The sequence below is a fragment of the Solea senegalensis genome, linkage group LG3, assembly GCF_019176455.1.
Source record: "Solea senegalensis isolate Sse05_10M linkage group LG3, IFAPA_SoseM_1, whole genome shotgun sequence".
Classification (NCBI taxonomy): domain Eukaryota; kingdom Metazoa; phylum Chordata; class Actinopteri; order Pleuronectiformes; family Soleidae; genus Solea; species Solea senegalensis.
The window spans coordinates 16,660,220-16,680,715 of NC_058023.1; the positions used below are offsets into that span (position 1 = coordinate 16,660,220).

The window sequence follows — 20,496 nt, forward strand, 5'->3', positions numbered from 1 at the left end:
GTTAGATGAACAACAATCATGTTTTTATTCAAATTCATTCATTCATCTGCCGCTTTAGCCTCCACATGAGGGTCACGGGGGGAGCTGGAGACAATCCCGGCTAACATATGCTGTGTTTCAGTACCTTTACTTGGTAGACAGCGTGTGGGCTGTGCCCGATGGCCGTGTGCGTCAGCACGATGTATTACCAGTGTGAACGAACAACAACATCAAACATGACACAACAGACATCCAGCAGCTCTTTTTTCCCCGCATGGTTTGTGGCTGTTTGTCTCAACAAGACGTTTGAATAAGAATAGACTGCTGACTGTCATGGGTGGAGCTAGGCCATACCATTTTGGTATTATTACTAATGGAATTGCATAAAAATACATGCCGCACTGTACCATACCAAGCTGTTCCACTCGATGGAAACACAACTATAGGATGAAAGGCGGGGGTCACACCCTGGACAGGGTCAACATACAGAAAGAATCAACCATTCACTCTCACATTCACACTGATGGTCAATTTAGAGTGTGCGTTTACATGCATATTACAAGTCTAATTTTAGTCGGCCTAAGACAATTATTCGGTTTTCTTAATGTTTTTTCTATTAGTCTATTCAGTTCTGCACATGCTCCAAAATTTCTTCCCTGGTCTTTGACCCGGAAGTAGAAAGAGACGACATACAAACTGCAGTACTGTTGCCAGAAATCATACAGTGGCAGTGACGTCTTTCAGTGGACGACACAGCAACCACAAACAATGCCTTTGTAGCTCTAATTAACATGTAGAGACGTACAGAACGATAGCACAATCCATCACACCATCCATCTCGCCGTTCGAAACTCATTCAATATGCACTAGCTTATAGAGCGATACAGCACTAAGTACGGAGGCGGAGTCAGATGTACACAGCCAAAAAAAAATCTATTTTCTCCTCCGCATGTATACTCAGACTTGGCAAGATGTCCAGTTATCTGTCTTAGTTGAACTATGGCCTTAGCTCAATTAAACTGTGCATGTAAACATACTGTGATTCTGATTTGGAGGAAACCAGAGAGCCCACTCACACACACGGGGGAGAACATGCTAACTCCATACAAGAAGGCCCTCAGTCAGACCAAGGCAACACTTAAAACTCACAGTTTACAAAAAAAATCTTCATATTTTGTTAAAAATTAGTTTGAAAAATAAGTTTGAATTCAGCTTGAGGCGACCTCAGAGGCTCTGCTGCCAGCTGATTGGCTCCTCCCCCCCAACTTTCCCAGCGACATCCTCTTTGCCCTCTGTGTGAGTGAAGAAGGCAGCCGGGCTGGGTCCATGTCCAAATGAGTCCCATGAATGCTGGAAGGGTAAAGAACTGCTTTGCTCTCTTGGATCTGAGTCGTTAATAGTGGCGATGACATGAGAGTTTGAAACAGTGATGTGGTCGTTGTATGGCACGCTGGCGTTGCTGGGAGAGATTGAGACAGTATCTGTGTTGCTGTTGTTGCTGCTTGGTGTTCCAGCAAGGCCAGAGGACGAGGAGAAGCTGAGAGCTGGAGTCTGAGGTGGCAGCAGGTTGGTGGGACAACTGAGAGCCAAACGCTGTGTGAGGAGCTGGTGCTGCAGTCGCCGGTCGGCCCAGTCCTCCGGAGGCTGGCGGTGGATCTTCATGTGAGCGTTGCGGGACTTGATTTTGTAGAACATTCTGGGAAAGAGGAAAAGACAGAAGACTTGGGAATGAGAACCATGTGTTGACTCACCCAAGAAGCCAAAACACAAAGGGTTGTGTGTTGTAGCTTCCTCTAGTGTAACTGTTCCTACTCACTTTCCACACAGCTTGCAGGGGAAGTAGCTGGCCAATGAGGGTACAGGAACTGTCTCAGCCAGCCCAAACTGTCTGTCCACTGGCTGACAGATGGGTGTCACCTGTAAAACCAGGCAGGACCAATGAAAAGCCAGCAGGGCTGTGAGTGACTTGTTGAGCTGCATTCCAAACTGTGTAACTATGCCATTCAAACAATCCTATAGCATAACCAGCAAAAACATTTTAGAATAGCTTTTTCCAGCCACAGTCAGACAGATTTTACAGCTTACTTTGTTGCCTCATTTTTCATTTATTCATTCATTCATCCATCGTCTACTGCTTTATCTTCCACATGAGGGTCATGAGACATGTGGGTTGTCCCCCCTCCGAAACACACCGTACAGCCTGGACAGGTCGCCGCCAGTCCATCACAAAGAGACACACAACCATTCACTCGCACACTCACACCGAGTGTCCAGTCAACCTCTGCATGTTTTTGGCCTGTAAGAGGAAACCGGAGAGCCCAGAGAAAACCCATGCGCACAGGGAGAACATGCAAATTCCATGCAGACGAAACAAATACATAATTTTGATGTTGATTTATGATCAATGATCTAGCAAGCAAAGACAGAGCCATAGAGAGAGAGAATGAAAACAAATGTAAACAGTGGGTTTTCCTCGATCAGGCTTTCACCCTTAATACTCACACAGCAGAGATCAGTGCCGCAGGTGCAGCGTGTGTTTGTAGGTCATATGCTCAATGCATTTTTTCCATCTTCTTATGTGTTGTAGACTTATATTATACTGCTTTTAAGCAAACTTTGAACTTTGATGTGTTCCAGAAGTCACAAATTTAATATGATTAAAAAGATTTTTTGTGTTTATACAGAAATATATAGGTTGTGATGAAAAAAGGATGTAAGACACTCACACTATGTGTATATGTATATATGTATATACATATATACATATACATATATACAGTACAATAATGGAAAAAAGCAGCCTAAAGACAGATGGTTTTCTTTACCAAAGCCAAATACCAACTTCCTTAGACACTAGTAGCTTACAGACAGGGCAGGCCCAAGCTTTTATGGAGTCCTAAGCTTGGGGGAGGGGAAGGCCCTCCCTCCCACTGCCCACCCGCCTTAGAGTAGCTGAAGGTTCGAGACCTAGTCAGAACAAGAACCATGTGTGTGTGTGTGTTGTCGCTGAGTTTTCTGATTTCCTCCCACAGTCCAAATACATGCAGATTTGGGGATAAAGGGATTGTCTCTATGTGGCCCTGTGATGGACTGGCGATCTGACTCACACATGGAGGATAAAGTGGTCGAAAATGGATGGATGTATAATATGTGCACAATTTCATGCCGCTGTATTTCCCTTTCTTTGTTGTCTGTTTTTGTGGATTCCACATTAAATGTGCTTAATAATACTGATTAATGGTACAACTTTTTGTTGTTTATGCATCGTATGGTTTGAATTGTGGACCCCAGGAAGAGTAGCAATGCTTCAGGCCGTAACTAATGGGGATCCTAATATGTAAATAAACAAAAAAATAGATGTTTCTTACACTTTTCTGCCGTTCCAGCTCTCCCTCTCTCTTCTCCTCCTCCCTCTGTTTCCTCTGCTTGTCCAGGAGCTTCTTGCTCAGGTAGTAAAACTCGACACACTGGCTCACCGTCTTAGTCCTTACCTGCAGCCACACAGAAAATGATTTTGTGTGAAAATTAAGGCACACTTTTGCTTATCTCACAGTTGCCTAAGAAGCAATTTAAGCAATCAGTGGGTCAGGAGAGTTTAATTGCACACTCAAATTATAGACCACAGATGGTGCCTCCTGATTTCAGGTGACTGTAAATAGAGGTATTAAGTTGAATGGGAAGTTCTTCATAGCTCAATGTTAGTATTGGTCTAATATTGGTCAAAGTCACTGGATCAGATACAGATATAAACTCTGTCATGTTGTGGGTTGTTTATTTCTTCTTTGTTACACAGTTGGAGAATTATGTCTTTAAAATAGCTTGAAATGACTCTTCATGACAGCTTCATAATTGAAAAGGTCTAAAATGACGGTATCGGACTGATATTGGTAGATAGTCGAGTTTGTGATATCAGTATCAGTGTCAGACAACCACTGACTTACACTGTGTCAGGGTTGTTTTTAGTGAGTATCATCACAACAACAAACCAATTTCTCTCTATTAGGGCAGATTATTATTATTGTTATTATTTAATTGCAGTACCGTTTCCTGTATGAGTGAGAAGTTTTTCCCGCATGTCTCCTGAGCTGCATTGAAGACACTCTTCTCAGTGTCTGTCCAGAAATTGCTGCCTACAGAGAGTGGGGACATGACAACATTTCTTCATGAAAACAAACATCACAAAAGTTATGCTATGACATGCAACTATTGATGATTAGGAGTCTGATGAGTTGGTTGGTCAGTAGGTGATCGTTGCTAAGCTGTTGTCAGGGAAAATAGCCTCACTACCCCACTACAAGCTGTCAATACAATGCTGCACAAAACAATGGCTATACTGTATGTTAGATTATTTAAAGTGAATTTAAAGGTCCAGTGAGTAAAATTGAAATACACTTTAAGAAGGAGTGTACCAAAACAATCCCCTGAGTCATTTTTATATTTATATCAGGAGCTGGGTCACCTGTACAGAGGCAGACATTTTGGAACCCAATGCAAACTGAAGGCTATGTAGGTTGAACAACACATGTGGAAGTGAAGGGTGAGGGTGGGGGATATTCATTTGCAACTTCACCAATAAATGTTCCACAAAATGACACTAAATTTTACACACTGTGCCTTCAGAGAGGGGGAGGGTGCAAAAGGGCAGGACAGCTCGCTATTATAAAACAGTGAAACAGTGACCTGGCAAAAAATAAATTTGTTGTGAAAATGTTAAAAAGCAGCCATTCACGTTGGCTAATGCATGTCCTAAAAACTTTTAAAAACTACACATCACAATTTTCTTTCTACATCAAATATTGACTGAATTAAAGGGCAGGACAGTTTCATACGATCTGAACACAAGTATGACTCAGCTCATTTTATCAGCTTTTAATTGAAAGTAACATTACTGGTGGATAAATACCCAGACCCAAGCCAAAGAGTTATCTGATTTAATCTAAATGATCACATAAAAGTTTGGAAATCGTCCTTTATTAGGGTTTAAGGTCAAAGGTCAAAGGTTACCAGCATAGTGGTAGTCTCCTGCTGTTGAGGGCGGCCAGAACAGCAACATGTCCACAGTGGCCTGCAGGGGAGAAACAGGCACGCAGAGAACAGGGAGAGAATTAAGTTAAAATTAGATTAAATTGAAGAAAGAAAAAAGAAAGAAAGAAAGAAAGAAAGAACGTAAAAGAAAATGTCTTACCATTATGTTCCCTTGGCAGTGGTGCAGACAGTGGAGAGCCAGCTCAGTGTTACTCCCCCCTCCTGGTAGACAGCTTGAACTACACAATAACAACAGCTTCTCCACTGTGACAAAATCAAACAAACAAACAAAACAATGTTATTACATTATTTCATTTCCCCAATCCCCCGATCTCTTATGTTTGGTCAGGAGTTCAGAAGAAAAAGACACTCGTTTTTGAGCAGAAAACTGCATTTTTAGGGCATTTACCTTGGTCTTGCATGTTTACACTCTCCTCCAGCTCCAGCGAGGGTTTCCAAAGCAGCTGCTCCCTGGAGGATTCCTCCTGTGGCCTATCACCATTCACAAAACATGTAGGAAGTTCAGCCTGGAACTCATGACCTACATTGACACACCTGGAGTGGTAAAAGAGAAGCAAAGGAGAGTGAATGTTAAATTTAAAACAAAAAAATAAAGAAGAAAGAAATGCTTTAGTCATATATAAAGGGTCCAGTTTAGCAGACATCGCTGATATTTGCCTGGGTTGATCATTTCACTTACTGTAACACACCACAGTCCCCTTCTATGGTATTATCTCCGTGATGGAGTGATGAGAGGGATGAGAACAGGCCCGCCCCCCTGCGGACTGGATTAAGGAGAGGACGGGGAGTGTAGTGGCCTCTCTTCTGACCCCCACAGGAGTGAAGCACACTGGGAAACGGAGTTCCAGTGTAAAGAGGAGGGGCTTGATGCTGTAGGAATCCAAGGACACAGCATAGTCATAGTGTTACCCATGAACGTTTGTACAACTAAAAAGATGAAGCATTTAGATTGACAGAATCATTTTTTGGTGGTTTGGGGGCAAAATTAACATAATTAACATATGTACCGTGATACATAAAAATTTCATTAACTGTTTTATTTACACTATTAAAATTTTCCACATTAGACCTGGGCAATATTTTACATGATATATATAAATCAAATCAATATTTCTGTTAGGCTACGCAATATGGCTTAAAGATAATATCTAGATATTTTAGGCTATATCCCGATACATGAGATACATGGTGATATAAAGCTGCTTACAGCTTGTTTCTCTGAACTCATGATGTTTGTGCTTCTCAGTGACAATACACTCTAAAATAAAATATCTACAGTTGATGATCTGTATAATACAATCTTAAAATACACTTACAGTATTACCTTTGTAAAAGCACTTTGTAAATTGTTGTTTTTAAAGGTGCTATACAAATAAAGCCTGGTTAAATACCTGGTTAAATGAAGTGTTAGAAGGTGTGTTAGAAAAAATGAAATTATAAATATTGTCAAATTCCGCTACAACACAAATAATTAGGGCTTGAAATGAAAGAAGCGTTATTAAGTGAGTTTTTAAATATGATTTTGTTCATTCCACATATTTTCCAATCAATATATAGTATATATTATTTATAGTATATCACAAATCAACTCAATATGATTAGTATAACAATTATCAATGCAACAAATTTTAAAACTAGGAAAAGTCATCACAGATACCTTATTACAATATGATGATATCCAAAATCTAAGACCATATTCTCATGTCACAATATTGACATATTATATCCACAAAATACAAGTTATATTTATAATTTTATAAGCAGGTAATGCAAATAGAGTTTAAGTAATTTCTTGACGAATAACATTCTGCTACACAGGCTCCTGAGTTTTTGCAGATGATTAATTTGTTCATGACAAATAGTCATAATAATTTACTTTTTAATTCTACAGTTACTCATTAGCTATGTCCCAATCCATGGGCTGAATACTCTGAGGTGTGCTTTTGCGCAGTGTAAGTTGGGTGGATCCTTCCCGGCCGACAATATTCCAGAATTCTTTGCCCACCAGCTGGGGAATTGTTGACACCGTCTCATTTCAGAGTGCCTCACCTCCATCTCCTCGAAAATATGTGGTCGACAAAGACATGGCCTCTGCTGACGTCTATACATATATATTTCTAATATGCAGTAAGAAAAAAGAGTCTGAATGACTCTTAGTGTGCTAAATGCTAAAATCACTATGCACATGCAACATGCTAGCCCTGACATTTCTTTCTTCTTTTAGTGAAAAAAGTCAATGCATACCTGGGCCAGTGACTGGTTCAACGTGGCTTGTCCTTTCTTTACTTTCTGGTTCACTGTGTAAGGCTCTACCTTCTCTGCTGCCCCATTATTTAGGCCCGAAAGGTGAGAGGAAGGGCAGGGAAGATGGTGGGATGGAGTATTCAGTGGACAGAGGGCTCTGGGTGGAGGGTGCGAGGAAGGACGATGGGATGTCGACGTGAGGAATGTCTCGGGAGTTTGAAGGATGTCACGTGGGACTGGGGGAGAATGACAGGGAAGGTAGGAAAGTTAAGTGGAAGACGGGCAGCAGAAAAGTGAGTAAAATCATGTTAGTGGATATAGCAGATTATAGCGGAACTATTCAGGAATTTCATTTAAAAGCTTCTGAGTCATTGTGATGGTTAAATGACTTGTTGCAGGGAGATTGGAGGCTGACTCCACTCCCCCTAATGTCTCTTAGCAAAGTGGTGCAAAGTCTGGGGTTGGGGAAAAATTGCTTTGCGGCACCACACACACCCTAGCCAGGTACCGACGCTCATCATGGCATATTAGATGAAAAAGTATCAGAGAAAAAAATGCAAAATGGATGCCAAACTAGGGTTCTTGCTGTTGCACTTCGATTAAACTTTGTTCTCTATGAATTTATGCATTTATTTACTGTTGTAAAGGCATTCGATGCACCATTTTATGAACAATGTCTGTTGCTGGTTAGCGTGCTAGCGGAGATTTTAGCATACTCGCTAACAAACACCTTATTTTGGTAGGTGGTTGGCTGTTCTTCCATCAACATGGACATGGCTCAATGGCGTGTGTTTGCTGGCTCCAAATGCATATGGTTCATCCATAGAGAGGATAAAGCAGTGTGCTGTGGTGTCGTAAAAAAAATATGTACTGTAGGGGGAGCTCCACAGAGAAAAAGGGGAAAAAACGACCAGTTTTGCGTTTTAAATAAGATAAATTATTAGTTTACAGACAAAGTTACAGCAAACTTGTATCAGTGTTATATTCCTTCTCTTACTGTTCACAAAAGTGCACACACAACACAACAACTGTTAGAACAAAATTACCATAGTCAGCACCGTGGGGAGATCTAAGGTTGCCCTCATTGATGTTTGGGTCACATGGCGACTGTGAAAAGCAGTGTGACAGCAGTGGGAACTTCCACATCATCCCAGAGGAGAGAACAGATGGGAGAGACTGGAGGCGGGAATTGAAAAACTGGAGTGTACCAAGTGATTCCTCCCCCTGGAAAACCGAATGTGCACTCCCTCCAAATGAGCCGGGGGAGTCCATTTTGGAGGGTGAATGAGGAGGAGGGGGCAGAGGTGTGGGGGGTGGACTGAGGACTGAAGACATGATGTGAGAGGACGTGGGAGGAGAGGGGAAAAGCGGAAGAGAGGGGTGATTTGGTGAAGAGTAGGGGAGCAGGTAGGGGTCCGAATCAAAACCACAGCTTTGCCGTGACTTGACCAATCCGGGACTTTCTCCTCTGCCTGCTCCAAATTCCCAGATCTGTCCTGAGGAATCTTCACCGTGATTCATGGGGAACATTTTCTTTCTTTGAGAGAGGAAAGCCTCAGAGAAGGAGTCCAGTTTCTGAGTGTACGTGCCGCTGCTGATGGTGATGGGTGACCTCTGTGGTGGACATGTTGAAGCCAGGGTAATGGTGTCGGCTTCTCCTCTCCACCTCCCTTCTCCTGTCTGAGTGTAGGGAGGAACGTTGTGCCAGGGACCCTCAGAATCTGCTGCTTGATTCTGATCCTCACCTGAAACACAACGAGACCCATAGTCTTCTTCTCTTCCTAAATAATGATCACTCCCTCTTGAATCTGTCCTACGATAAGCTGCACTGTTGTCATTGAAGCCCCCTGCAGCACTTCTGCTGTGGGAAGTAGTTTGTTTAGTTAAGTAGCTAACATTAGCCTCCCTGTTGTAGACAATTTCTCTTTTGGCATCCCAATTAGCCCGTGCATAGCTATTATAGTTTGTGCCTAGTTTTTGCCTTAGTCCTTCCCTGCTTCCACAATTCAGGGTGTAAGAAGAGCCATTTGTAATACTGTAGCAATCACCTTTCCGATAAAAATCATCTGCAGTGCTATCGCAGCTCTCACCGTCCTCCCAATCATCTTCTTTTTTGACACCGCCATACCAGGAATCCACAAAATGGCTGCCTGAGCCGCCATCTCTTTCAAGATGGCCTCTCAAGCTCCCATCTTCATCCAAACCGCTAGCACTTATGCTTTGGAATCCTCTATCATTCTCACTGCCCCTTCTTCTCGCCCCAGAAGAGCTGGCTAAATCTGGGCAGGACACTGCAGATTCCTCCCCTCTGCTTCCATACTGCTCCAGGGGGTCCAGGTCGGGCTGATATCCCACCTCTGGGCTCTGAATGCTGGGCAAGGTGAGGTGAAAGGATGGGCAGTGGTGATGGTGGTGGAGGTTTGTGAAGGACTGGGTCGATGAATGATCGTCCATGACTGCTCGCTTGCTTGGTTTGGCTAGTGTGACTTGAGGAAAACACAGAAACACAGTGTAAGTATAAACACATATTACACTATACATCACAGTATAAGCAGCGGAAAGCAAATTCTGCAACCCATCAATTTACTTTTTTACTGTATTTCCACAATGACGAAACACTGAGGCTACATGGTGGAATAGTGGTTGTCTCACAGCTAAAAAGACCCGGGTTCCTGACCCAGTCGAAGCAAAGGCCTTTCTGCATGGAGTTTGCATGTTCACCCTGTGTCCAGGATGTACCCTGCCTATTACCCCATGTCGGATTGGATTGGCAACAACAACCCCGTGACCCTCATGTGGAGGATAAAGTGAACCTTGAAGGAAATCCACTCTTTATCCAACCAAACATACTGAAATCTAAAGATCTGGTAGATTACCAGAAACAGTGCAATTAATGTACAAAGCTAAAAATGGATACCAAGTTTCCAGTTATTTAAAATGTGATATAGTCAATATAAAATAAGAGGAACTTTATTATTTGAAAAAACATGTAATGAAGAATATATATATATATATATATATATTTAAAAAAAATCCTTTGTTTGTCAGTCAAAGGAATGAACCAGTGAACCATGAAATATTTGCTCTGAAAATGTTAAAACAGTCCAGACTCAAAAAACCTTATATATATATATAGTCAACTATATTTTGTTACTAAAATAACCATGTTCTATAGCAAACTGTCACAGAATGTCTCCTGCAACATCAGCACATCAGATCTCATAAAACTACTTTGTAACCTGTTTCAATTAAAAAGTGTTGCATAATGATTTATGATGTGTGCACACAATGAATTTAATATTATTTGAAACCACAAATGATTCAGTTAATTCCACGCTGTTAAATAAAGGCAGCTTTTTTATAGTTATTTTTAATCAAAGATGGGTTAGCAGTTTGTGTTTAATGCACGTCCCCATGAACGTGGAGCACAGACGACCTTGACAGACACAACACTCTGTGGCCTTTACCAAAATCCAACCTGCTTCAATCCAAACATTGATTAACAATAAGAACATACGTCGGTAGAAATTCACTCAGAGCACATTCACATTTACATCTATGGCGCTGCATTAAACTTTTAAGCCTTTACAGGTTTTTCTTTCATCTTTTGAAACCACATTCTGCTCTAAGAAGGAAAACGAATGAGTCAGAAAGAGAAAGAAAGAACGAATGAAGGAAGATGAGATGAAGACAGATACACTGTATACGTCTTGAGGTTTTGTCTTTTTTACCCGTCCTTGATGCTTAGTTTCCTTTTCACATATCTTGGTCCGCTGTTGTTTTGGGGCTCTGGTTGTTGTTGTTCTTCTGATTTTCTTCATCTTTCTTTTGTTGTTTCTTATTTGCTCTTTGTTCAGAGTCTTAACATTTCTTTCCTCCTGAGTTTCAGCCTGTCACTTAGTCTGCCTATCTTCCTCTCCCCTCTCTCTCTCTCTCTCTCTCTCACACACACACACACACACACAGACTGCCAATTTCACACTCACACTGACACACACACACTTGCAGGTGTCATAGGGGACCAGTGATGTTACCTCTCTGCCTTTTTGTCGTCGTGGTAACCACATCCTGAGGAAACAAATGCTGACGGATCTCCCTCCTTTTAGCTATCTTTATCTCTCTGCCCCCCCACCCCCCATCGCTCTGTCTCTCTTTCCATCACTTGGCCCTCTCTTTTTTTACTCTAACTTTGTTTTCTCATGTTCCATCTTACTCTCTTTATCTCTTCCTTCATTCATCTTTGTGTTCTTTCATGCACTGTGCTTTTTCATGTCTTCTATCGCATCTTTGACTCTCCTTCCTTTGCACTTCCCTTGTTCTTACATGTATTCATGCTGCGAGTATGAGGTTATGAACACTTAAGGAGGTATATAATTATCTTTTTTATCTGCATTTGAAAACACTTTTTACACTTTAATTCATTTATTTTTTCTCTCTGTGCGTTGCACGTGTACGCCTGCGTGAATGTGCATGGCCACATACAGTACGGTTGTAAGTGTGTGTGCATGTGTGTGTGTGAGGGTGCATGTGCGGAGGAGTATAGATGTTTACCAGATCAAGATTCTCTGGCTGAGTCAGCTGACAGGAAGTGAGAGAGAATGAAACAGGAAGGAAGACGGCGACAAACGAAGAGGTTCAGGGAACCCTCTCAACACACTGCAGCTCCACCTACTCAGTCGCCCACCCACTCGCCTACCACACACACAGACACACACATCATATAACCCACTCACGACCTCTAACATGACCACTATCTGTCCATAAGTCAGTGAGCGGCTTCAGTAACCTTCACATCAGAGACAACAATACAAATGGCTGAGGTTATGTCCAAGAATTCATACTGTAGTCTACAGACAGTAAAGATATATGTTACGCTACATGTTCTAAAATGATGATGGTATATAGCAACTGCACAACACTGGAAGAGTGGAAGAGGTGAATAATTTAACACAGTATATAAATTAATTTGATCATATTAAAGATTACATTATGTATATTGCATGCATTACATAAAGTGCATTTAAAATAAGTTATAGACTCTTCTATATCAGAAGTTTTGGTGGCCTGTGGGCCAAAGCTGGCCCAGTAGCATCAGTATTTGTCCCAGCAGATGGTTTGAAAAAGATTTTTAATTATTTTATTTCATTTTTTTTAAATGGCTTGCTTCACAAAAACATTCATCCATCAATCAATTTTCTACTGCTTTATCCTTGTGGGGGGGGGACGATAGAATTCAGAGCCTTTATTCTGAAATAACATCAACTGATTGATGAAGAATAATTATTAACAGTACAAAAAAGAAAAAAAAATTTTTAAAAACCTTTTCGAATTTATTCTCTGCATCTCACACACTTTGTGTCTAAAAGAGTCTTCTTAACAAGTTGGTGACCATCAGGCCATTATTTTTAGCTTTTTAGCTGTTTTTTTCTCTCTGACTGACAAGAGTTGACTGACTGTTTTAAGACATTTTAGTGACTTATTTCGAAACATTTACTAAATGTGTCCTTTTTGGTAGAAGATTGGATACTTTAGATAAGAAAAAACAACATGTTGTGCCTGATGAAGATGTGATGTTTTGGCCCGATATTTAATTGCTTAAAAAAGGCACTTACATTATACGTCCAATATATCACAATATAACCAACAAAAATGTATTTGCTTCCGTAAAAGCTGCGACAGAAAATGTTCTTGCTCGAAATGAAACATTTCACTCATGGAAACGAACGTGCAAGACCATGTGAGTTGTTTTATGTGCAATTTGTAAACAGTCGCTTCGGTAATGTAAGACTTTATGGAAGCAGGTCATTGTTTGTTGTTGCATTAGAAAAGTATGTGTTATATGAAATGTTCATCCATTCATTTCTAATATTTGAAACATTTGGTATTAGTGGTCTCATGTAGAGGACAAAGCGGTCAAAGATGAGCGAGTGAGGTTTTAGTGGTTGGGAACGAACATTTTGGGAACGTTAAAGCAACATTCCGGGGGTTAGGGCCTGGTTGTAGGGTTAGAACTGGGTTTGGGTTAGGTTTAAGTTAAAGGTGAGGCATTTAGTTGTGGTACATTAGGTCTATGAGTGTCCTCATTAAGAATGTGGTGCGAATGTGTACTATGTGTGTGTTATAAAGTGGAAAAAACGAATTATAGATAAGCTCCAGAATTTGACAAAAATCTCATTGGAATGATAAAAAAAAGAAAACATTTCTATGGCTGCCTCAAAATCGTAATGCCACATCTCCATGCTCATTCTGAGTATTTGCCAGCTTCAACATCCTGCTTTATCCTCAAAACAGAAAAACACTCAACACGTCTATTTATTTAAACATGGCATATAAAATGTGAAACAAACAGTTATACATTTATTGGCTATGTGTCTAGCATCATAAAGATGCACATACATCTATGTTTGCTGTTTGAGGTTTCAAACCTTTACTTATAATGGAGTCACAAAGCAGTAATTCTAATATATTCAATAATTATGTTCTGAGAAGGAAGAAAACGTTTCTTTAAATAAGGGAAGAATGAAGTATCTTGCGATGAAAACTTTCAAATATGATTTGCGTCCCTTTTTGGACACGTTTGATACCTGCATCGAAGTGTCTGCTGTGTGTATTTCATTTGCATACGTTCGTGTTGATGCACGGAATGCTGAGGAAACAGCCGACTAAAAACACGCTTAAATGAGAGGATGTGTAGAGGAAGATGAGTGTAGAGGAGTACGTACGGGGGAGATGCTTCTCTGGTTTTCTCACAAATTCACCATAAAAACCGGCGGCAGCAGAGGAGGGGGAAAAGCGGTGAGCACTTCTGGACTTTTTTCCCCCCGCACCTGAGACGTCTCTCCACTTGCCCTCTGTCACTGAAAAAGAGAAAAGAGACTGGTGAGAAGAAAGCAACGGAATAGATGAGAGAGAAATTAAACCGCAAAATGATGTGAAACAGGTTATTTTTCACTAAAAAAAATAATTATAAAAAAAAAGGTCAGCCAATATTCAATTGTGTGGCACATATTTTTCTGAATGAGTTCAGTCCATCTCAGTTTCAGCATCCACGTTGAGGTGTGTGTGTGTATAACACCTTTAAAGCAGGTTTCTAGAAGCAAAATACACAAGCAGAACTACTTCCAATCTGTGTGTCCCTGTAAGTAAGCGAGCATATTTTTAAAGAACGGTGACCTGGTCCTTAAACCCAATTTTATACAAACATTTGAAGCAAAAACGGCAACTCTGATGAAATAAATTCATAGATTCTACATAAAATGGAAAAGCAAGCAGAAAAGGTACAAATCTGAATTTTCTTTTTAATGCAGATTATTTTGTTTCAATGTATGCATGAAAGCAACAAATCTTTGACTGCCTGCCGTGGTCTGCACAACAGACTCCGCACCATAAAGACGTCTGCTTCTTTCATGTAAAAATCAGTCACAGTTCATCACTTAAACGGATCTGTGAAAATGCAGTAATTACACATGGAGCTAAGGAAAAGGTGTTAAGTCAGCGTTTTCAAATGCTACAACAGCTATCAAGCATAGATTTGGGCAAATGGCAGGTACTTCAAATACACTTGATGTACAACATTTGCAGATGAACGCTAATTTCACAAACGTTTAAAAACACGTACCGTAAGTCTACTCTAAGCACAAACACAACATGCAGCTGGTAAAGCATGATATTATACCAATATCCTTCTCTCATGACCGCAATTTATTGTGTGTGTGTGTGTATATATATCTATCTCTATATAGATATATAGAGATAGATATATATACATGTATAAATGCAACGGACTTAATTCAGATTACGATGATCCATTATGGTAAAGGTTGATTCAGGCAAGCGAAGGTCAGCATATTGTCGTTTGTATAACATAATATGGTTAATAAGTAATAAGTAAATCCTAACATACACTAAATTACATTGAATTTGGAATAACAGATTATAATATAACACTATATTAATGGCCACTAAAATAATATAGGATTAAAATTACGACTATTGGCGGCGATGCATCACAACGTGAATTGTTGTGATGCATCGTTCAGAGTCAGAGTGCACAATTATTTTTCGTGTAAAAGTTATATTGAAGTTCACAGACCGCTCAATAAAATGCCATTAAAAAAAGAAATAATATAATAATAACAAAGAGAAGTAAAAGAAAATATGAGATGACATCAAATCTTATGTATTATAATTGTTCACATTATTATCAAGACCTTTTACAGTTTCAGTGATTACAGTAACAACAAGTTTTCATCTCTGTTATTATTTCTAGCCTAAACATGCAATAATCATAACTGGTTGCACTAGAATTTTTTGGAAACTTCCCTTAACGTGAACATGTTCATATTTCAAATGAGGCTCAACTTTTTTTTCTACTATTTTTTTTGGAGGATTTGTTTGGTAAACATATCATTATTATTAGCCTGGTCACATAAACCTGGTGAAAATGAGCAGTGATTGAAAAATAATCAGCCTATTCAAATGAATTAAAACCAACAGTGGGAAGACCATATAGTCATATCTACCCACATTTGCTCTGATACTGCGTTGACAATCAAATGTGTCTTGTGACTGATGCTTGACCGAGACAAAAAGGACAGAAATATAAGTCTTTAAAGTTTTTACAACTTCAAAAGGTGATTTTGGAAAGTGAAAGAGAAAAATAATGGAAGCAAAATACTAAAAGACTGCACAAATATTTACCCCTTTCAACCCCGATCCAACTAAAATCACGTGTCAAACTCAAGGCCTGCGGCCCACATTCGGCCCGTGAGAAACTGTACTATGTTAAGTCTTCTAAAGTCCTGCTTCTCCATTGACACACTTTTCAAGTTACCCGAAAACAAAATAAACAAATTAAATGTGGAAATATTTGAAAAGACAGAGCCGTAACCAGAGGGAGGTATAATGGGGCTCAGCCCCTCATTTATATGTTGCTCCCTGTCTTTGAGCTTTTTACGTCTGGTAAAAATCATAGATTTCAGCAATATTTCTCCTCTTTCCTCCATGTTCATGTTCTTTTGTGTATATAACTAATATATTAGCCCTTTTGAGACTATTCCATGGGTAAATCAATTCATCTTATCCATTGCGTACATTAATGTATCTTAACATCTTTTGATCTTTTTGATCTGAACAATTTGATCTCTGATTTGTCTCGTTATGTAATCTATAAGCTTACTTTGTTCCGTATTTTATATTATTTAACCTGGTCTGGCGCTTGATTTGGACACAGTTTTTCATTTCGGGCCCCCTCGGTAATTGACGTTGAATCATGTGTGCACCCGTTTGATAGCACATCTAGCTATGATGAATGGGTTCTTAGGTTGCGCACACACCATCTACACCATAACATTACAACAAATAAAGCATTCAGGGCTGGTCTGCGATTAAGAAATGCTAACCAGTGAGACAGGCCGTCATCATTAGTCAAACAACTGCTATGGAGCTACAGGTTTCCACAGCTGAAAATAGGGGAGACACTGCACACAACAAATGTTTTCCGGATGTCGCACCAGCCACAGCTTTCAGCTGAAGTTACACAACATAACATCTCAAGTCATGTTTGTCTCAACACATGTAGGGAATAAGACAGGCAGCTTTGTATTAGGCATTTTCAAATCAAAATTACTAACAACTAGCAAAGAGATTTGTTTTGACTGCTCTGGGTTCTATGCGAAATGAACATGTTTCAGTTGTCGTCCTTGCATTACACTATATGCTGATGACATCTCATGCTTGTTTTCATTTCTATCATATCGGACAATTGACTTCAAAATTGACACCGCAAAAACACAAATAGTAATATGCCGGACAAATTGCACATCCTTTCACCCTGACCTCCACAACAGCAACACACACACACACACACACACACAGTTGGAATGATTCTAGTTTTGGTTGTGCTATGTTCTATGCAAAGTATCTCATATTGTTAAGTTTTCAGCATTAGTATGCGCTGGTGACATCTCATGTGATAATGATGCATTTGTCTTCATTTCTATAACACAGCAACTATTTTTCTGACAAAAATGACACTGTGAAGAGATTTAGACACATTTACCCAAACTGTTCAACTCTACTTTCTATCATCCACAAAGAAATGCACATGAGCAACGACACACAATAATATTTAACCAGTTTGTAGCAGCGTCATGCTAAGGGCCCTGGAAAGTTTCCGAAACATTAAGTGGAATATTCATTCAGATCTCTCTAAAGGGCATTACAATCATGTCAATCATTTTAAATCATGTTATATCTAAAGATCTTCTAGATAGTATGGAGGCCCATACATAACTATAGACTTAAAGCCAATTTAGGAATGAATACGAATGAAAATATTCAGCTTTGATTTTTCAGTGTCAAAATTCCACTTTTTATTTTTGATCCGGCGCCTATAGCTGGTGCAGACACATCGTACATTTGACTTCACAGTCTCCGACATGAGAGTGGCTGTTGCCTCTGTCTGTTCTGTCTCCAGATGTCAAAGGAGGTCATGAACCAGAAGGAGCACAAACATAACAACAGTGACACATTTGCTCAATGTTGCCCCGCTGTATTGAAGTCGGTTGGAATAGGCCAAACACTAGAAACACCTCGGATGACCACAACATGAAGCAGAGTTAAGATTTCGGCAATTCATTTCAACAAAATGTCAACAACACTTAAGGCCTGTGAACTTTTAGTTGACAGCATGGATATTAACCCTAATATTTTTCTACCTGGGTCAAGAACAGACTGAGAAATGCTTTATCATTATTTGTACACCAACAATGAGCTTGTGGTTTAAAGTCTCCCCACGCAAGTAAATACCAACATGCTGCAGGTACCAATTTTAGACAAGGAGGCTCAGAACTGACCAACAAGAGTACACATTTGAAGATTCGTTTCCAAAACATTTACTGCACATTCAAGCAGAGGCACTTTCATTTTCAGACCAAGCCTCCTGAAAATTATTTAACACAATTCCTTTCAGATAATTTGAAAAAAAGCGGGGTTTTAAGTGGATTAATTGAATAAAAGTTAAAATGCCATCAGGTGAACGGGACTGCAGTGCAACAGGTTTAAGAGGAGTCAGAGAATGCTAATAATTTCCAGTTCCCTGAGTAAAGTTACATTTTCCACCGGCCTTGTTGTGTTCCATATAAAACAACATACAAAACAAAAGGGGAAATGTATTTCTTACCTGTTAATTTGTCATTGTGTGAAGACGTGTGTCAGTGTCGATGAAATGCATGTGTGTGTGTAGTCTGCTGGCAGGTACACGTGTGTGTGTGTGTGAGAGAGAGAGAGAGAGAGAGAGAGAGAGAGAGAAAGAGAGGAGGAGACGGCCAATGAAAAAAGAGAACGAGAAAGGAAGTTTCACCAATGATCGGCCGCTGTCACTCTTTCGGTTGATCTTTCAGCCCTTCATCCACCTTGTCATAACACCACTATGTGTGTGTGTGCGTGTGTATGTGTAGCTGTGTCATAGTGATGCTGGAAACATGAAAAAAATCACCCTCGTGTGTGGCTTCAACCTCACACACTTACATGCAGACACTTTCAGTCTGACTGATTTTCTTTTTCTACCATTTTCATATGTAATTGTCGGTATGTTTTCACACACACACACACACAGCTATTCTTCTTGGGACACGGTGTTGACCTCCATCCATTTGGACAGTCTAAACAAATGACTTATACCCTAACCTTAACCTATCCACTTCTAATCATAGCCATAAGCTCCTCAGGCTACTTTTTTTAAAAAAAAAAACATGTATATTATGTTATGACATTATTTGTTGTTTTCTTAGACTACAAAACCCATTAAGTCTGGATGCTACATGTAGCTTTTTGAGAGCTACTGCAAGCATCCTGTTAGGCTAATAGAGGGGAACCAGATTTTAAGTTTTTAATCCTCTGAATAAAAGGCTGCTCAAATTATTTGTTGTTTATTCTCTTTCTTTCTTTAAGAGTTAGACAAGAAAACCCATTTAGCGTGGATGCTAAATGTAACAGTTTGAAGCAAAGCAAATATAGATTAGAGAAAACTATTAAAAAGCTTATATTTGTTCTTGTTTATTCTCTCTCTTACTAACAGTAAGATAATAGAAGGCAATTGTGTCTGGATGCTGGAAGTAACAGTTTGAAGCTACTGCAAGCATTCTGTTAGCTTAATACAATAATAGAGGGGAACCAGGTAATTTAAAGTTTTTAATTAGAAGACTAAAAACATTACAACGTTGTTCGTATCATTTGTTGTTTGTTCTCTTTTTTACTAAGAGTTAGATGTGAAAAACGAATTACGTTGGAATGCTAAATGTAAATGTTTGACGCCGCTGCTAGCATCCTGTTAGCTTAGCACAAAGAATAGAGGGGAATCAGATTAGCCGTACAACAATTGCCTCACAACAGTTTTAATTGCTTTAAGAGATTTTACCTGAAGTGTGCTGTCCTTCAGACAGACTAGCTGTAATTGTGTGGAATTAGGAGGCACATGGGTGGAGGTCAATTGTCTGAAGGAGTACGGGACTATGAAAGGTTTGGGAAAATGTTAAAGTTGACATGCTCCTTATTAAGATTTGTCCCACTGCATTTTAAACTAAACATACCTATACATAGTGTATAGGCTCCAACATTAGTGACAGGGGAGTTGTCAGTTGTCAGGAGTGGTAGATATTTGCATTCTGCACCAGGAAGAACAAGATTGACTTGTTGCTAATTCAAAGGTCTTAATAAACTACCTACACTTTTGACATTTAAAGGGCCAGTGTGTAACATTTAGAAGGATGTATTGGCAGGAACTTAATATACTACCCAGGAGAAGTTTATCCTCATAATAATATCTTTGTAAATACTTTTTTAAGCAAAGGCCTTGTTGCCACAATGTTTCTTCAGCAGTCTAAACCGACAGTCCAGCTGAATCCATAGTGTGCAATAAAGAAACGCAACTTCCTTTCTGGGATGTGAGGGCCACTGTAGTTCACTAACTTGCTTCTATAGCACTTATACGCACAATGAAATTGTCCCTAAACCCTCAAGAAGACATTGAAAGAGAGACAAAACAGGAAACGTCATACTCACTGAGGAAACACTGAAGATGGATTCAGTCCATAGCATAAAAAAACATTTAAAACACAGGTAGAAACATAACATACAAAGGTACAGCCAAAGCAATCAATTTTCATACACAGCCCTTCTTTCTAAGCCTGGATGTATAGTGAAAGGTTGGTTTAAGCCCCTATGATG

At 39.7% G+C, this 20,496-nt stretch overlaps 1 protein-coding gene across 2 annotated transcripts; it reads right to left on the reverse strand.

Annotated features, from left to right (window-relative positions):
• Nucleotides 1-483: 483 nt before the first annotated feature.
• Nucleotides 484-18,507, reverse strand: LOC122765874 (transcriptional-regulating factor 1-like). 2 transcript variants are annotated; one of them, XM_044020335.1, is made up of 12 exons: nt 18,452-18,507; nt 13,992-14,126; nt 8,316-9,755; nt 7,270-7,505; nt 5,705-5,895; nt 5,414-5,559; nt 5,165-5,268; nt 4,984-5,044; nt 4,021-4,109; nt 3,348-3,470; nt 1,796-1,896; nt 484-1,675 (listed from the first exon to the last, which is right to left on the reverse strand). In XM_044020335.1, exons 3-12 carry the CDS (start codon nt 9,721-9,723, stop codon nt 1,204-1,206), a joined length of 2,931 nt encoding a protein of 976 aa, XP_043876270.1. In that variant the 5' UTR covers nt 9,724-9,755; nt 13,992-14,126; nt 18,452-18,507; the 3' UTR covers nt 484-1,203. The 2 variants fall into 2 exon arrangements, with proteins under 2 accessions (XP_043876270.1, XP_043876271.1); XM_044020336.1 differs by lacking the exons at nt 13,992-14,126; nt 18,452-18,507 and adding an exon at nt 11,001-11,194.
• Nucleotides 18,508-20,496: the final 1,989 nt, after the last annotated feature.

Excerpts from the sequence above, each read along its gene's own strand:
- LOC122765874 (XM_044020335.1), bottom strand. The coding sequence starts at position 9,723 with ATGGACGATCATTCATCGACCCAGTCCTTCACAAACCTCCACCACCAT. Across the intron at positions 5,045-5,164 it reads ACTGCCAAGGGAACATAATG|GCCACTGTGGACATGTTGCT; the intron begins GTAAGACATTTT and ends TCTCCCCTGCAG. Across the intron at positions 1,897-3,347 it reads AGCTGGAACGGCAGAAAAGT|GTGACACCCATCTGTCAGCC; the intron begins GTAAGAAACATC and ends CTGGTTTTACAG.